At 31.8% G+C, this 15,606-nt stretch overlaps 1 protein-coding gene across 1 annotated transcript; it reads right to left on the minus strand.

Moving 5' to 3' along the window:
• Positions 1-3,837: 3,837 nt before the first annotated feature.
• Positions 3,838-11,442, minus strand: LOC145093747 (calcium-dependent protein kinase 7-like). Its single transcript, XM_079031991.1, has 9 exons — positions 11,149-11,442; positions 9,980-10,513; positions 9,086-9,209; positions 8,845-8,988; positions 8,001-8,153; positions 7,319-7,434; positions 7,034-7,201; positions 5,636-5,869; positions 3,838-4,360 (listed from the first exon to the last, which is right to left on the minus strand). The coding sequence occupies exons 2-9, from the start codon at positions 10,484-10,486 to the stop codon at positions 4,211-4,213; spliced, it is 1,596 nt and encodes a 531-aa protein (XP_078888117.1). The 5' UTR covers positions 10,487-10,513; positions 11,149-11,442; the 3' UTR covers positions 3,838-4,210.
• Between the last annotated feature and the right edge of the window lie 4,164 nt (positions 11,443-15,606).

The following is a 15,606-nucleotide window of genomic DNA, read 5'->3' on the forward strand; positions in this document are numbered from 1 at the left end:
CTTAAAATTTCGATTATGATTACGGCATTCCTCTTCACAATTCGAATTTTGAGAACATAGAAAATAAAACATTATGTGTCGTGTCCCATACGCTTCGGGTATAGGATTGATTGCAAATGCTTTAATGTTTGACCATTCTAAAAAATTTCAAATGTCTAGCGCATTTAGAGGGAAAAGGGACTAGAATTGGTTTTGACTAAAACAATTAAACAACTATCAAAGGACAATCCAAAGTTCGACGATATTTGGTCGCTTGTGAGTAGTTGGAAGTATAGTATTGGAAAATATGGAAATGTTTCCATATTGGATGGACCATATCGACATTATTATGAATAGATAAGATTCTATTAAGAATAAGTTGTCATATGGAAAATATGGAAATGTATCCATATTGGGAATTGAATATTGAAAAATCTATGACTAGATTAGAAACCTTTATGCAAAAGGATATTCAAAGGAATGTACTTTGAGTGAGAGACATCATATCTAAGGAATTGTCTTGTAACAATCTCCTATAGAGGACTTTGTAATATCATTGGCAATAGTCTTTGTGACTTTGGTGCAGTGACATTACGAAAGGATAAGTTGCATAGAATGCTAGAATCTAGCATATTCTATAAGTAGCAAGAATTTGATATTCTTTAACTTATGGAAAAAGGATTTGGAGTTGTGAAATGAGAATGATTGGAAATGTGTTCAATGTGATCTATTTCACAAAGTAAGAACCATAGGTAAACATTGTGTGCATGCTAGGAGCATGGGACAAGTGTTGTAATTCAAGTAAGAAGTTGATTACCCGAAACGACAAATAATGAGTAATCAATATGGTGATAAATAAAAGGCGTTTTATTTATACTCAAAGGTTTGAGGCCATATGAGATTAGTATTATTCTTGTGTTTCACATTTGCATGTTTTGACTTCCAGAGTAATTGAGTTATTAAGAATAATCGAATTATTCAAACGGGCCACAGTCATTCATATGTTGGAAGTAGATATGAATGAAGACTGTCGTGAATTGGTGTGTGGATTGTCTAAAGACCATTGGACATAATCAAATGTTTGTTGCAACGTTCATGAGTGCTTATGAATATGAATTTGAGCATTGGATCAAACCCACGCTCACTTGGATCACTCCATGAATTGTATCACGAGTGATTGGTGAGACAATAACATCTTATATTCTTGAAACCGAGATGTGTGAGTTGTATCTTGCAAATCGGTTGCACATTGATAATATGTAAACGCACTAGTAACTTGGTGTTATAAAACATATTGTTGTGTGTGATTCGGTGAGTGAGTGCAAGCAAGCATTGTATCAAAGTTTATCCGTTCCTTTTATTCAAAGTAGGATAAAAGCGATATCTTTGGGCCCCTCGATGATTTTGTGATGACAAATGTAAATGCTCGGTCGGGCTAGGGCTAATTTGATTTGTTCAATTAATCAGTCGTCATAATTCGGAATCGAGATATAGTACAAAGAGAATGATTTGAAATCATATCTCATATGATATCTAGAATGGAGGAATATATGATCCCTTATCTAAGGACACGTGTATCTGATAGGATCAGAGTTGATAGCGGCTTTGGAAAGCTACGATTGCAGATCAGGATCTGAAGTCATACGCATAATAGTTGTTAGACTTATCCAAGTGGGAGACTGTTGGATTAGTGTCTAAGTCCATAACTATTTTGGTATGTACTTGACCTGATGGTGCATGGTCCTTTTGGGTTGCCTTCACCAAAGCAACTTGATTGGAGAAATAATAAAGAGAGAGGTTATTATGATTTATTAATATGTTATAAGAATAATATATTAAAGGAGAAATCATTTTTGTTTAATTAATATTGGTCAATAGTTAATTAAGAATTAATTTTGTGATCAAGTGTAATTAATTAAACTAGAGGGGTTGAATTGTAATTATGTGATAGTTACAAAATAAGGTAAGGATTATCTTATTAATAGGTTGGACGAATTTAAGGTGATAAGGCCTTGGAATTCGACTAGGATAAGGGTTTTCAAGGCTTATCTTATGGTTACTTGGTGGGCAAGCAACTAGATAAGGATAAGGACTAAAACCCTAATCTCTACACCTATATAAAGACCCCCCAAGGCTCATGAATTCGTCCATGCCTTCCCAAGAGGTCCTAGAAACGAATTCAATACCTCCCCTCTCTCCTTATACCTTCTCCATTTGCTCTTGGTGTTTGTAAGCCATTAAAGGAGTGACACTTGTGACTCTAAGCCTTCCAAAGTCAATTCAAGGAGGAATTGGGATTGTTATTGCTACATAACAATCAAGGTAATATCATAAACCTAATTATATGTTAATATCGATTTCCGTATGCTAGAATTAGGGTTTATAGTCTTGGATTCAAAGCATGTACAATGGAGAAACCTAGATCCAAGCATTAGGGTTTGTATGAGCACATAGGATGTCTTATGACCAAAACTCATCAATAATGTGCTTTATATAGGACATAACCTTTGGGATTAGGGTTTTTCTCGCCCAGACCAGACTCGCCGAGTCCACTCGCTGACTCACCGAGTCGGTCACTTACTCAATGACCCGGATCCCGCTCCGACTCGTCGAGTTCCTCCCTGGACTCGACGAGTTGACTCTTGACTTAGAGCTTAACCTTTCTTTTCTTGGTCTTCCTGATTCTGGGTGTTACACCTACATCCTTGAATCTGATGAAACAGAAGCGGAAGGGAAGAGAAGATGATGGTGAAGATGTTGAAGATGACTGCATTGAAGAAGAACAGAAAAGGAGCAAGAAATACAAAGGGGACGAAGAGAACGGTGGGAGCAGGAGGGACGTAGACAGAGACTGTGACCATGGTTGTAATCATAGCCGTGAGTAAAGGTCTTCCCGGTCGGAACGTCACATAAGTAGTGGTAGAGATGGAGAGAGAGAGAGAGAGATGTCGAAAGAGACAGATCCTCTTTGGTCTTCGAAGACGAACCATTCTTGGTGTCGGATTCGTCGCCTGTCTTCTCCAAGTACTCGTACTCATCGAAGCCCATTATCTCGCTTGTAGTCGTTCCTTAAGTCCTAGATTAGGGCTTTGGAGGATCGAATTCGATCGGTGAAGCTAGTGTGGATTCTTGGACAGAGATGATGGGTACGAAAGTGTGAACCCTAGCTTCTGCAGTCTACTACATATTTCTTATCTTTAAGTCTCCTACTCTCTCTTGATGAATACATTTAGAATGTGTATTTATTTATGAATAACATTATATTCATCTGTGAATAGCAGTGCATTCATGTGTGAATGAATGTATTTATTTATGATTAGAGGTATTCAATTATTCATTTGTGAATAGCAGGGTACTCAATTGTTAATAGCAGTGTATTCATTTGTGAATAGCAATGTAATCATGTGTTAATGAGTGTAGTTATTTATGATTACAAATATTCTTTTTTATTTTCAGTTGATTAGATTAAAAAAAGGAATTTGATTACTTGTAAATTGATATGTATTCATTTGTAACTAAAGGGAGCCTAAATTGTTATATATCAGTAACTATTAAAAATTAAAATCACAAGTTAATAATTAAAAGAAAAATCAAATATACTCGTACCTTTTAATCCTACTAATATTACTACTCGTTACATCAAAGACAAATGTCATACCTTTTAATCCTACTAATTTTCCAACATGATCAACCGATAAACAAACATATTATAGAAGTGTACTATGAATTTAAGCAACAAAAAAAATGTTGAGCACACTAAACAAACCCATAAACAACACTCATTATTTCGTTACAACTTTATTATCTTTAAAAATTATGTTATAGGAATGTATCAAGAATTTAAGTACAAGAAAACCGTTAAGAACACTAATGTATTGTTTGTATTTTAATAAGTAAATGATCTGCAGTCTGTGGACCACATCTGTATACATCAGCAAAAGAAGAGGTGAACCAAGCATGTGCAAATATAAAAAATACATATCAACTATAATCTCAAATCAATCAAGATCTCCTATACACATCAATGAAGTTATCGTCATGGTAGATACTCTTAACATATACTTCAATTCACCAAATCTTCACGCCTTTGGTAAATCACAAAAGGTCTTCGTATGCGGATTTGTATTTCCTCGAGTTGTTCAAATGCAAAATCTCTATTGAAGTTTTGCATTCGTGTAAAATTAGCTTCTTTTTTGTTAGATAAATGTTACCATTTTATTTATTCATCTTCTCACTCATTGGCTAATTGTAATGAGCCATCTTTTACCAATTTCAAACTAAGATTATTAAAACGTTCTCTTGAATATTGCCTTGAGGCTTTTCTCCAATCCGTGCCAGCTTTCATCATAGCAGCAAACTCATCATAACTGATGCGTCCATCCTGATGCATTTAAAAAAAAAAAAGATTAGACAAATTTATCAAAAATATTAGAAGCAGAAAAAGATGGGGATAGATAGGTGATTTTACATGTGTTTTGAGTGACATTCAGGGGTGTTAATTACTTAGAGTAAATTACACGGATGGTCCCTATGGTTTGGGATAATTTTTACGTTTGGTCCCTAACTTATTTTTTTTAACTCGAAAAGTCCCTATTGTTTATTTTTGTTGCGTGCTTGGTCCCTGTCTTGCCTAAAAAGACTATTTTGCCCTTGATTTTTTAATTTATTTAAATAAACATACCCCCAACCCCACTTTCACCTCACCTTACTATACCATATCTACCCCATCTTATTTAAATAAATTAAAAAATCAATGGCAAAATAGTCTTTTTAGGTAAGACACGGACCAAGCACGCAACAAAAACAAACTATAGAAATCTTCCGAGTTAAAAGAATAAGTTAGGGACCAAACGTAAAAATTACCCCAAACCATAGGGACCATTCGTGTAATTTACTCTAAGTAATTAAAAATAACATTTGGTTAAAGATGGGGATAGGTTGGTAATTTTACACTTATCTCGAGAATCAGTTTTCTTACAACTTCTTGTATGCTTCTCCAAATCATAAATAATTAGATCCGATTATTTTACTTGTAAATCATAAAGAAATAACTATAACTATACATAATAAGATCGTTAATAATTGGAAATATATACTTAATATTATCGATTTATTTCAACAAAAAAAATTTCATATACAACAAATATTAATCTTTTACTAAATGTTTTACCACTTTCTCATCTAAATTATCATATCTCTCTCATAAATGTTTAATAAGTGTATTATGAAGTTCACAATAAGCATCTTTATAAAACACATAATGGTAATTATTTTTGCTTAATAGTAGTTAATGTTGTAATATATTTATTTTTAATCATTATTATAGCTTAGTTAATTTCTTTTTGTTGGTTATGCATCTTTTAACACATTATATATGTTTTCTTAATTATTTAACAAAAGTTAATTTAAAGATCATGCTTATGAACAACAATTACCAATTAAGTATTAAAAAATAAATTAATACCCATATTCGAAAATGAACGCATTTTAAAGATCACAAGGAGATTTTATAGTTTATACAAATATCTTGTGTAAAACACTTTCGACCCTTTATTCATAAGTATCTAACAAACTATGTGAGTAAATCCAAAAGGGTAAAGTAGTCATTCCGCCATATAAAATTGATAAAGTGGGTGATTTGATTTGGGGAACTAACCTTATCTGTGTCAACATCATGCATTATCGCATTGATTACTCCTTCAGTATCTTGAACATTTTCATCATCACTCAATGCATGACGCAATTCTTCAAACTCTATATAACCATTTTGATTTTTATCAAAGAAAGAAAAAGCTTTGTGTAAGTGTTCATCATTTGCCATTCTTTTTAGATGAACATTCACAGCTACAAACTCTCCATAATTTAGGGCTCCATCTCCATCAACATCAACCTGTGAAATTATAAAAATATCGAAGTTTTGTATCAATAAATGATGTTTAAAAGATATTTGTAAAAAGTTAGGACTTAATGGGAAAAGCCTCATTTCCTACATTTCTCTATTAAGTCGTTCTTTATTCATGATCCATAAAGACAAGGGTTAATCTCATAAAAAAAACGTTATATTTTGTGGTTTTTCCGGATTAAACCTCAACTTTATTTTTTTCCTGAAAAATACCTTGCATTTTTTCAATTTTTTCGATCTGGCCCTTTTAGTCTTTTTTTTTCCGAAAAAACTTGTGAACTATGAGGGTTTTTTTGGGGAAAAAACTTATAAAGTTGAGGGTTATTTTGGAAACAGATAGAAGGTTGAGGGCTTTTTTTGGAAAAAAAAAAAAAAAAAAAGACAAAGTTCAGGGTTTCTTCTGAAAAAAAAATGAAATATACAAGGTCCTTTGCAGAATAAAAATAAAATTGAGGTTTAATCCAAAAAAAAAACACAAAATATAAGGTCTTGTATAAGATTAACCCTAAAGTCAAAACAAAACAAACATGCTGTCTGTATAAAATATGTTTAAAAAATATTTGAGAGAATGATGACAAACAAGGGTAAATTTGTAAATAGTTAGGACTTAATGGGGAAAACCTCTTTTCCCTTACTTTTCTACTAAGTCGTTTTGTTTTTTTTTTTTTTTTTTTTTTTTTTTTTTTTTTTTTTTTGCATCAAGTCAACAAGAAACACTCATATAACATACCACATTAAAAAGTAGGAAATCTCCGATAAAGTCCTAATATTTTAAGACAGTATACGCTTTAATCCCAACTTTTTATTTTTTGAACAAAAAAATCCCGATTATTTTATATTTTGTCCAAATTAACGAAACAATCCTTATTTTTTTTCAACAAAAAACGACAGATTATCGTATAAAATTAGACAAATGTTGGGATTAAACTGTAAACTGACCCAAAATACTGGGACTTTATCAAAGCTTTCCCTTAAAAAGTATGTCCCTATTAAGTCCATTAAGTAAAAAAATAACAACACTTTAGTCATAATGCTAATAGGATGTGTAAGCATTTTCTTTATTTAAATTTGTTCAACAAAAAATCTTGTTGCATGACATGTGGAAAACTATATGTGTAAGAATTAATCGATAGTTATATAATAAAAACTCACGGATTCCATTAATATTTGAAGATCTTCATCATTCATTAGTTGACCAAGTTTGAATAAACCATTTCTAAGTTCTTCAAGATTTATCTTCCCTTTCTTTCCAATATCCATCATATCAAATGTCTCCTTTATGTCAGCCACTTCAACAACCGATAAATGTTCGGCTATCACCTGCATATGTATATACATCATATTACATTCAATATATTTAATAATAAAAAAAATATGTGAATATAAAGTATACATGACATGGATTTTATGTAAACAAAGTAGATCATGAAATCTTACTCTCAAAGCACGTTTCTTGAGCTTGTTCATCACCGAAAACTGTTTAAGCCTTGACCTCACAACCTCTCCCAATGAGACATTTGGAGCCGATTTTGCATTGAATAACCATGGGTGTTCTGAAATCACAATGTGAAAGCGATAACTATAAGAGAAAATGACAGAAAAACCCTTAAGTTTGTAAGTTTTTTTTTTCAATTTTACCCTTTTTGCAAATTTATCAGGTAAAACTGAACATTTCTGCAAAACTTAAGGGCTTTAATGAACCATAAAACAAAACTTAAGGGCTTTTATGAAACAGAAAAAAGGGGTAAAACCGAACATTTCTGCCAAATGTAAGGGCTTTCACAAACCAAGGGGGTAAAATTGTAAAAAAAAAAAAAAAGTTGCAAAAATCCGGTTTTAATGAACTTAAAATCCGCAAAAGGGTGAAACCGACAAAAACTTGTAAACTTAAGGGTTTTTATGTCATTATCCCTAGCTATAATTAACTCCATATTTCTTTAAAAATATTTGAGAAAAAGTTTTGGAGAAAATTAGGACTTCATGTGGAAAGCCTTTCTTTTTCATCTTTTCTCTATTAAGCTATTCTTTCTGTATTAAGTGATAAAGGAGAATCCATATATAGGTTAGTGGATTAAGTCATGTCCCCATTAAGTCAAATTAGTGAAAAAGGAAAAATTACCAAGAACTTGTTGAGCTGTAAGGCGAAGCTTTGGATCAGGATTAAGCATTTTCTTGACAAGATCTTTGGCATTTTCAGAAACTTTAGGCCATGGATCTCTCTTGAAATCGATTACTGATTTAATAATTGCTTCAGCTACTCCTTGTTCAGTTTCTGAGGAGAAAATATAAGTGAATTTTACAATATTAGAATCATTTATGTGTAAGCACTTTTGCATGAAGGAAGTATTTGGTTTGCAGAATGAAGGAATTTGAATCGATTAAAGGAATTGGAATTTGAAGGAATTGGAATATGTTGGTTGGCAAGAAACGGAATGGAATTGGTGAGAGAGGTGAGAGGGATTACTTGTAAAACTCTAAAGGGCATTTTGGGTATTTTTAGCAAGGAAGAAATGATGGGAATTGGATTCCATGGATGAAATGTTGATATCCACTGGTCAAAGAATTTTGGTAATTCCAATATAATTCAAAGAATTGGAATGGAATTGACAATTCCACTCCAGCCAAATCCCAAGGAATTCACAATCTCCAAAAAAAAAATTGTAATCTTTGATATGTTGGTTGGCAGGAAACGAAATGGAATTGGTGAGAGGTGAGAAAGGGATTACTTGTAAAATTCTAGCATTCAAAAGGGTATTTTGGGTATTTTAAGAAAGGAAGAAATTATGGGAATTGAATTCCATGTATTGACACAAAAGGGTATTTTGGTAATTTCGGTATAATTCGAAGGATTGGAATGGAATTGAATTCCATTCCATCCAAATCCCAAGGAATTCACAATCTTCAAAAATAATAATAATAATAATAAAATAAAACTTGTAAAATGCAAAAATAAAGAACCACACCTGCCCAAAAAGGTGGGACACCACAAAGCAAAATGTACAAAATTACCCCTGCACTCCATACATCAACCTCAGGGCCATAATTTCTTTTTAGAACTTCTGGAGCCATATACCATGGACTCCCAACTATCTCTTTAAAAACCTCACCTGATAAAAAAAAGATCTTTAGAAAAAAAATTCATAATTCATAAAGTATATATGAAATAATGAAACAAGTTCCATTTTAAGCATAAATATTAAATACCTGGTTTAAAGAAGATCGATAGCCCAAAATCAATGGTTTTTAGAGCAGCAGTTTCTTTCTTATTTGCAAAAAGAAAATTCTCGGGTTTAAGATCTCGATGCATCACTCCATGCATGTGACATATCTAATAAATGAATAGGAATTGAAGTCAATGGAGAGTAATAAGATTGATTGTGTTTCATAGGAATGGAATCAGTTATTCCATTCCATGATCGGATGTTTGGTTGGTAATTTGTATGTAGGAATGCAATGAATTTTTGTATAACTTTTTTTTTTATGTTATATGTAGATGCAATGTGTGGGTTTATTTCTAGTATAGAAATTATTTTATTGTTAATGATGAAATTTTTATTTGTGACATTAAAAAATGAAACATAATGAAAGGTTGTTGTAATAAGACTGTTATGAAAAACATATTTTTAAGTTACTTTTAGAAAAATTATAATTGTATTGAAATCATGATTTTTTTTTTATAAAATGACTCTTGTCATTAAGAATTACATAAATAAAAAATGGGCATGTTGCAACATTGAGAAAACCAACACTACAGGTGCGTTTGGTTGTGGAAAACTAATTTCATTTTTATAGAAAATGTTTTTACAAAATGAAATTGAGTTTTCATTTTCACTTTTCAATTAAAATAACACGTTAGTAGAGTTTTCATTTTCCATTTTAAAATTTTAGACAACTTTAAAAAACCCTAAAAAAAATCACTTTCCTAACATACATACAATTAGGAAACCCTAAAAAACTTTCATTTTCTTGGAAAAAAAAAACTTTAAACCCTGAATCAACCAAACAGGTTTTCAATATTTCCATTTTCATGTCAAAATTTTCAAAAAAGTAGGACATTTAGACGCTATAAATTATAATAAACAAATAATTTTTATTTACCTGAACAACTTCCACAATTGTCCTCATAATAGCAGCTGCAGCTCTTTCAGTATAATGTCCTCTTGCCACAATCCTATCAAACAACTCTCCACCTTCACACAACTCCATCACTATATGCACTGCATTATCATCCTCATAAGTGTCTTTTAATGTCACAATATTCGAATGTTTTGGCAATTTCTTCATTATCTCAACTTCCCTTTTCACATCCTCAATATCTATCGATGTTTTAAGCTTCTTTTTTGATATCGATTTGCACGCAAATTTTTCACCCGTTTCCACATCCGTACACAAATATGTTGTTCCGAATTCGCCCCTTCCTAACTCACGTCCGAGATTGTAATTTTGTGAAATGTTATGCCCTGTTGCGTCTTTTAAGACGTGAAATTTGATCCCGTTTTCGGCTCGTGGTTTAATGCTATAAGATTCTGAGAACGCGTTTGGTTTGTTGTTTTTCTTTTTCTTCACGTTTTTGTTCTTATTTGAGGTGATGCAACAATTTCCCATGATTTGAATGACAAAATCTTGAATTTTCTGTAAATTGAAGTGTTGATTAGATAAAAAAAAGTGGGACCCAAATCACAAAAACTCTATTTTTTCAAAAAAATCTTGAATTTTCTGTAAATTGAAGTTACAGAATTTCAAGATTTTATCATTTGAATTGAAGATGCTAAATTAAGAAAAGACACCAAAGAAATCTTGACATTTTCTGTTAGATAATTCAAAATGATAAAATCTTGAAATTCTGTAACTTGAAATCATAATTACTAATTAAACAAAAACGTAAAACCCAGTTCACGAAATAAGAACTCAGCAAGATAGATTTTACTTTTTTTAATAATCTTTCCCATAATACAGTTGATAAAGGTTTTTTTTTTTCAAGTCCAGGGACGAAATGTGTAGATTTAGTGAAAAAATTAAAAAGAAAAAATTATGATCTGTAAATGCTGTAAATCGAAAATCAAATCTAAACAATAAATGTAATCAGATCACAGAAATTCTCATCTTTTTCATGCTATATCAATGGCAGGACTTAATTTCAAAAATTCAAACTACAGAACCCGTATATGAAGATGTTAATTAAAATCAAGAAAAACATTAGTTAAAAACAGGGTGAAAAATAACAATTTAATCAAAGATGAAGTTACAGAAAAAAAACAGCATAATACCTCTGACACGAATCTTCCGAATTGGGTTTTAGAAAAGCTTGTTGAAATTGAAATGCGTTAATAAAAAGGGGAAAATGAGGTGAGCAAAAAGTCAAAATGTTAATAAATGGAGGGGTTGTTGGTGGGTTTGTTTTGATAGGTGTTGGATGAATACGCCATGGATTACGATTACATAAGGAGGTTGAGGGAAACAGAGTCAACAATCCCATTTGCAGAGACTTTTCTCTTTCCAATCTTACTTTCCTCCTTGTTGTCTCTTTCCAGATGCTCTGAATTTTTAGGTTTTGACTTATGAAAGAATGGGCCGTGAGACACGGGTTATTAGTTTATGATGGAAATTGGAAACGCCGGGAATTTCGAGTGTGCACGCAAGTTCGTCTCCTTCCAAGCAGATTAGGAAAAGGGTTTAAATTTTGAAAATTTTTAATAGATATTATCATTTTTAACCATTTAGATATTTATTTTATTTTTTTAGAAAACCCAACGTATTATCTTCCGATGCTCGAAAAAAAAACTATTATGTTATTTTTGTATATAATAAAATCATTTTATTTCTTGATCATGTCTAAAATAATGTTTCGTAACCTAGTATTTATGACTTCAGAAAAAAAAAAATCAATATATTATCCTCTTATGTGCGAAAAAACTATTATGTTATTCTCTTTTACAATAAAAACTATTTTATTTTATGATTTTGTGCAATAAAATTCTTTTATATTATGATTTTGTATAATAATAAATTATCTTCCATTTTATACCAAGTATTTTTCTTTTGAGAAAAATATAGTTGGTAAACTTTTCATTTATTCCATAAATGAATTATGTGTTATGAATAATACAAACTAACCCCAAGACTACTTGATCTCCAACAAAGTTAATGTCAATCTTTATTTGCTTCTTGTGTTGATGTTACACGGGAATCAAGTTCAAGTATACACCATTGGAGTGTTGGATTAGGTGTCTAAGTCCATAACTATAATTAGTATGTACTTGACCCGAAAGTAACATTGTCTATTTGGGTTGCATATCACCAGAATAATTTGATAGGATGGACTTTTGAGAAGAGGTTATTTATGATTTGTTAATATATTATAAGTTCTAATATATTAATATGAAATCATATGATTTAATTAGTATTGATCAATAATTAATTTGTAATTAATTTTGTGATTAAAATAGACTAATTAAATATAAATGGTTGATTTGGTAAAATCATTCATTCTTATAGTGTGGGCTAATGATCCATGATTCCTTAGGTTGGGCTAAACTCATGTGACAACCCATGGATGATCCATGGAGGTTTAAACCTCATGGAGCCTAAGGAATATGGAAGGTCATACACATAAGGGTTTACATGGTGTAACCCTAGTTTAGGCACACTATATAAGAAGCCTCTTAGCATCCAAAATGAGACACTAGTGATCTAGGAGTTCATTGAGTCGATTTTGGTCCAAGAAATACTCTCTCAAAAGTCTCTTTTGTCCAAAGGTGTGTTGTGATTTCATTTGAGGTGCAACACTTAGGGCACTAAGTTCTTAAAGGCCAAACTCAATAAGTTCTACAAGCTACAACCAAGAGATAACTTTATGACTTAATTATATGTTGATTATGTCAATTGCATGCTAGTTGTAGGCTTAATGCTTTGGAAACAATATTGCATGTATAATTAGAGAAAACATAGATTCAAAACATTTAGGGTTGTCTGTGCACTATAGGATGTTGTAGTATACTAAAACTCATCAGTGGTATCAGAGCCTAGGATTGTTTTCTATTATATTTTATGCAAATGTAATTTTCAAAGTTAAAAAATCGATTTTTTTTGCATTCGCCGAGTCCACTCAGAAAAAGTCCAACTCGACGAGTCCAGTTCATGTACTCGCCGAGTTGGTGCTCCAGTTGGCAGTTTTTCGAGTTTTTTTTGGCATGTTTTGGATTAGAATCATTACCACAAAATGTGTAAGTTCATAAAATCTGATTTTGTTGATATGGTAATGATGATTCTCATCCAAATAAAAGATAATTGTCAAAATTTCATGATTTGTATTAGTTTATATGATTAGGATAATTTCTTGAAACTTGTTTGAAATGAATTATCTTAACTTATGAGTTTAATTAGATCATAGGCAACTTGTTCGGTTCTGTTAGTTGGAATTTTTGATCTAATTGCTTTTGGTGAAATCCATAACTTGTCCTCAAGTTATGGAAAATGAAGGGTCTCATTTTTAAATGTCATCTTAAATGGTTTTAAGTCTTCCATAACTTGTCCTCAAGTTATAGAACTTGAAGATACATAAATGTTTTTATGAACTCCATAACTTGTCCTCAAGTTATAGAATTTCAAGAGTCTTTTCGTAAAACATATATTAAACTCATATATGGATACCAAAAGTTTTTTAATAGTTCAAAACTTGCCCTCAAGTTTTAGAATTTGTAAATGCAAAGTCTCACTTTGAAACATTTAGTTCCAAACCCTAGAATTTTAAAAGTATAAAATTCAATCCTTATACTATTATAATTGATATGTGTATTTATATATATATATATATATATATATATATATATATATATATATATTTATGCATTATATCTTAATATTTTAGCCTTTATTATTCTCTTTTAGAACTAAAAGCACTTATAATGCTTTGAATTATGATTTGCAGCTATTTGTTGTCGATAGAGCACAAAAGAAAAGACTGAAGCGGAAATCGGGCTTAGAGGCTAAAAGAAAGGAAAAATGCTGGAGGAGCCGTTTACGCCCCGCGTAATTCACAAGTACGCCAAGCGTAATAGCCAAATACGCGTTACGCCCAACGTAATCTTTATGTACGCCCGGCGTAATGACTGGCATTCGGATAACCTCATTGCGTATAAATCTTCACTACGCCCAGCGTAATCTGACTTACGCCCAGCGTACGTAAGTCGGTTACAAGGGTTATAAAAGGCGATTATCAGCTAACCAGAGAGGGGGATCCGACTTCTAACCTAATTTAGTCGATAATTAACTTATGTTAAGCCGTTTTGAGGGTCTAGAAGGCGGCCGGAAGGTCGTTAAGCTAACGGGAGCGGAGATCGGAAGGATTGGAGAGGGATACATGTCGGTAATCATATGGGTTGTTAACGTGACCATGTTTAGCATTCCATTGTGATACTATTATGTGTTTAGTTTCTGATTTGGGTGTAAAAACCTTTTACTTTGTGTTTATGATTGAATGAAATCTTGATTATTAGACTAATTGCTATATTGAATTGTCTGTTTATGTTTAATTTATCTTGCCAAACTTGTTAAAAGATCCTTAAGTGTTAATGATAATTATTTGCTGTTAATTATTAAGTAAATTGAGTTGTATGAACATCTGTTTGATTGCTTGTCTCTTATGATTTTAATGACCGTCGAGATTATAAGTCTAGGAATAACGAATGTGAAACTAGGATTAACTTGGGAATAAGTAAGTTAATGTGTGAGCCTTGTCTGATGACCATCAACAAGAGGTTAATTGAACGACCAATTTGATTAACTATATTTTCAAGTCTTGCTTGATACGAACTGAACACTAGGAAGCATGTTAGTTTAACCAACTGATCACTGTTTGAATTGACTTGTTTGCTAAAAGATTAGTTATAGTGAACGTGAATCTAATCATTTTAGGAATCGGTGAACATGAATAAATGAATTTGTGTATGCCATTGTCTTTGCTTTTAAGGTGTAATTTATCTAAACCAAAGTACCTGAAGAGATTTGCTTTCCTGTTAGTTTATCGAGAGTTGTTAATTAATTGTTCGTTTGAAATTTATTAAACTACTTCTTTATTCTTTTCGTGTGTCTTATAACCTATAATCAGATATTTTAAATTAATTCACCACTGTTCCCTGTGATCGACACCCGACTTACCTAAGCTGTACTGTAATCTGACTAGGTACACTTCCTATAAGTGCATAGTTAGTCTAAGTTTGTTAGGTTATAAATATTAAAATTAGTGGGTACTTTCGTGCACATCAAGTTTTTGGCGTCGTTGCCGGGGAACGGCTTGAAATTAACTTAGTTTATTTGATTATTCGTTATTTGTTTTTAGTTTAGTTTTTATTTTTAGTTTGATTTTCGTTGATATCATTTCACTTGTCGGGAAGGTTCTTGTTGTTAATTGCAGGAATTTGGGATTGTACACATTGCTTGACTTTACTTTTTGCATGGGTTTCGAGAATGCAAGCGATTAGGGAATTCTTGACCTGCTTAGCCTACTACTTTGTTGATTTGTCCAACTCAATCCATGAGGCGTAGTATAGCAAGGCGTATTGTGGTGGTTAAGTGGAAGACCGAGCTCTTGTTGTTCTTAACTAGCTAGGTCACTTCTTGTTCTACTTTTAGTTAAAGGTGCGAAGAAAACAAAGGAAATATTCTAAAGGGTCCCGAAAGTGGTTGTTTTCACAAACCAATTCTTGCGTGCAAAGGTTTTGATCAAC

Source organism: Lactuca serriola, chromosome 3 (genome assembly GCF_051521515.1).
Source record: "Lactuca serriola cultivar US96UC23 chromosome 3, Lser_US96UC23_V15, whole genome shotgun sequence".
Taxonomy (NCBI): Eukaryota; Viridiplantae; Streptophyta; class Magnoliopsida; order Asterales; family Asteraceae; genus Lactuca; species Lactuca serriola.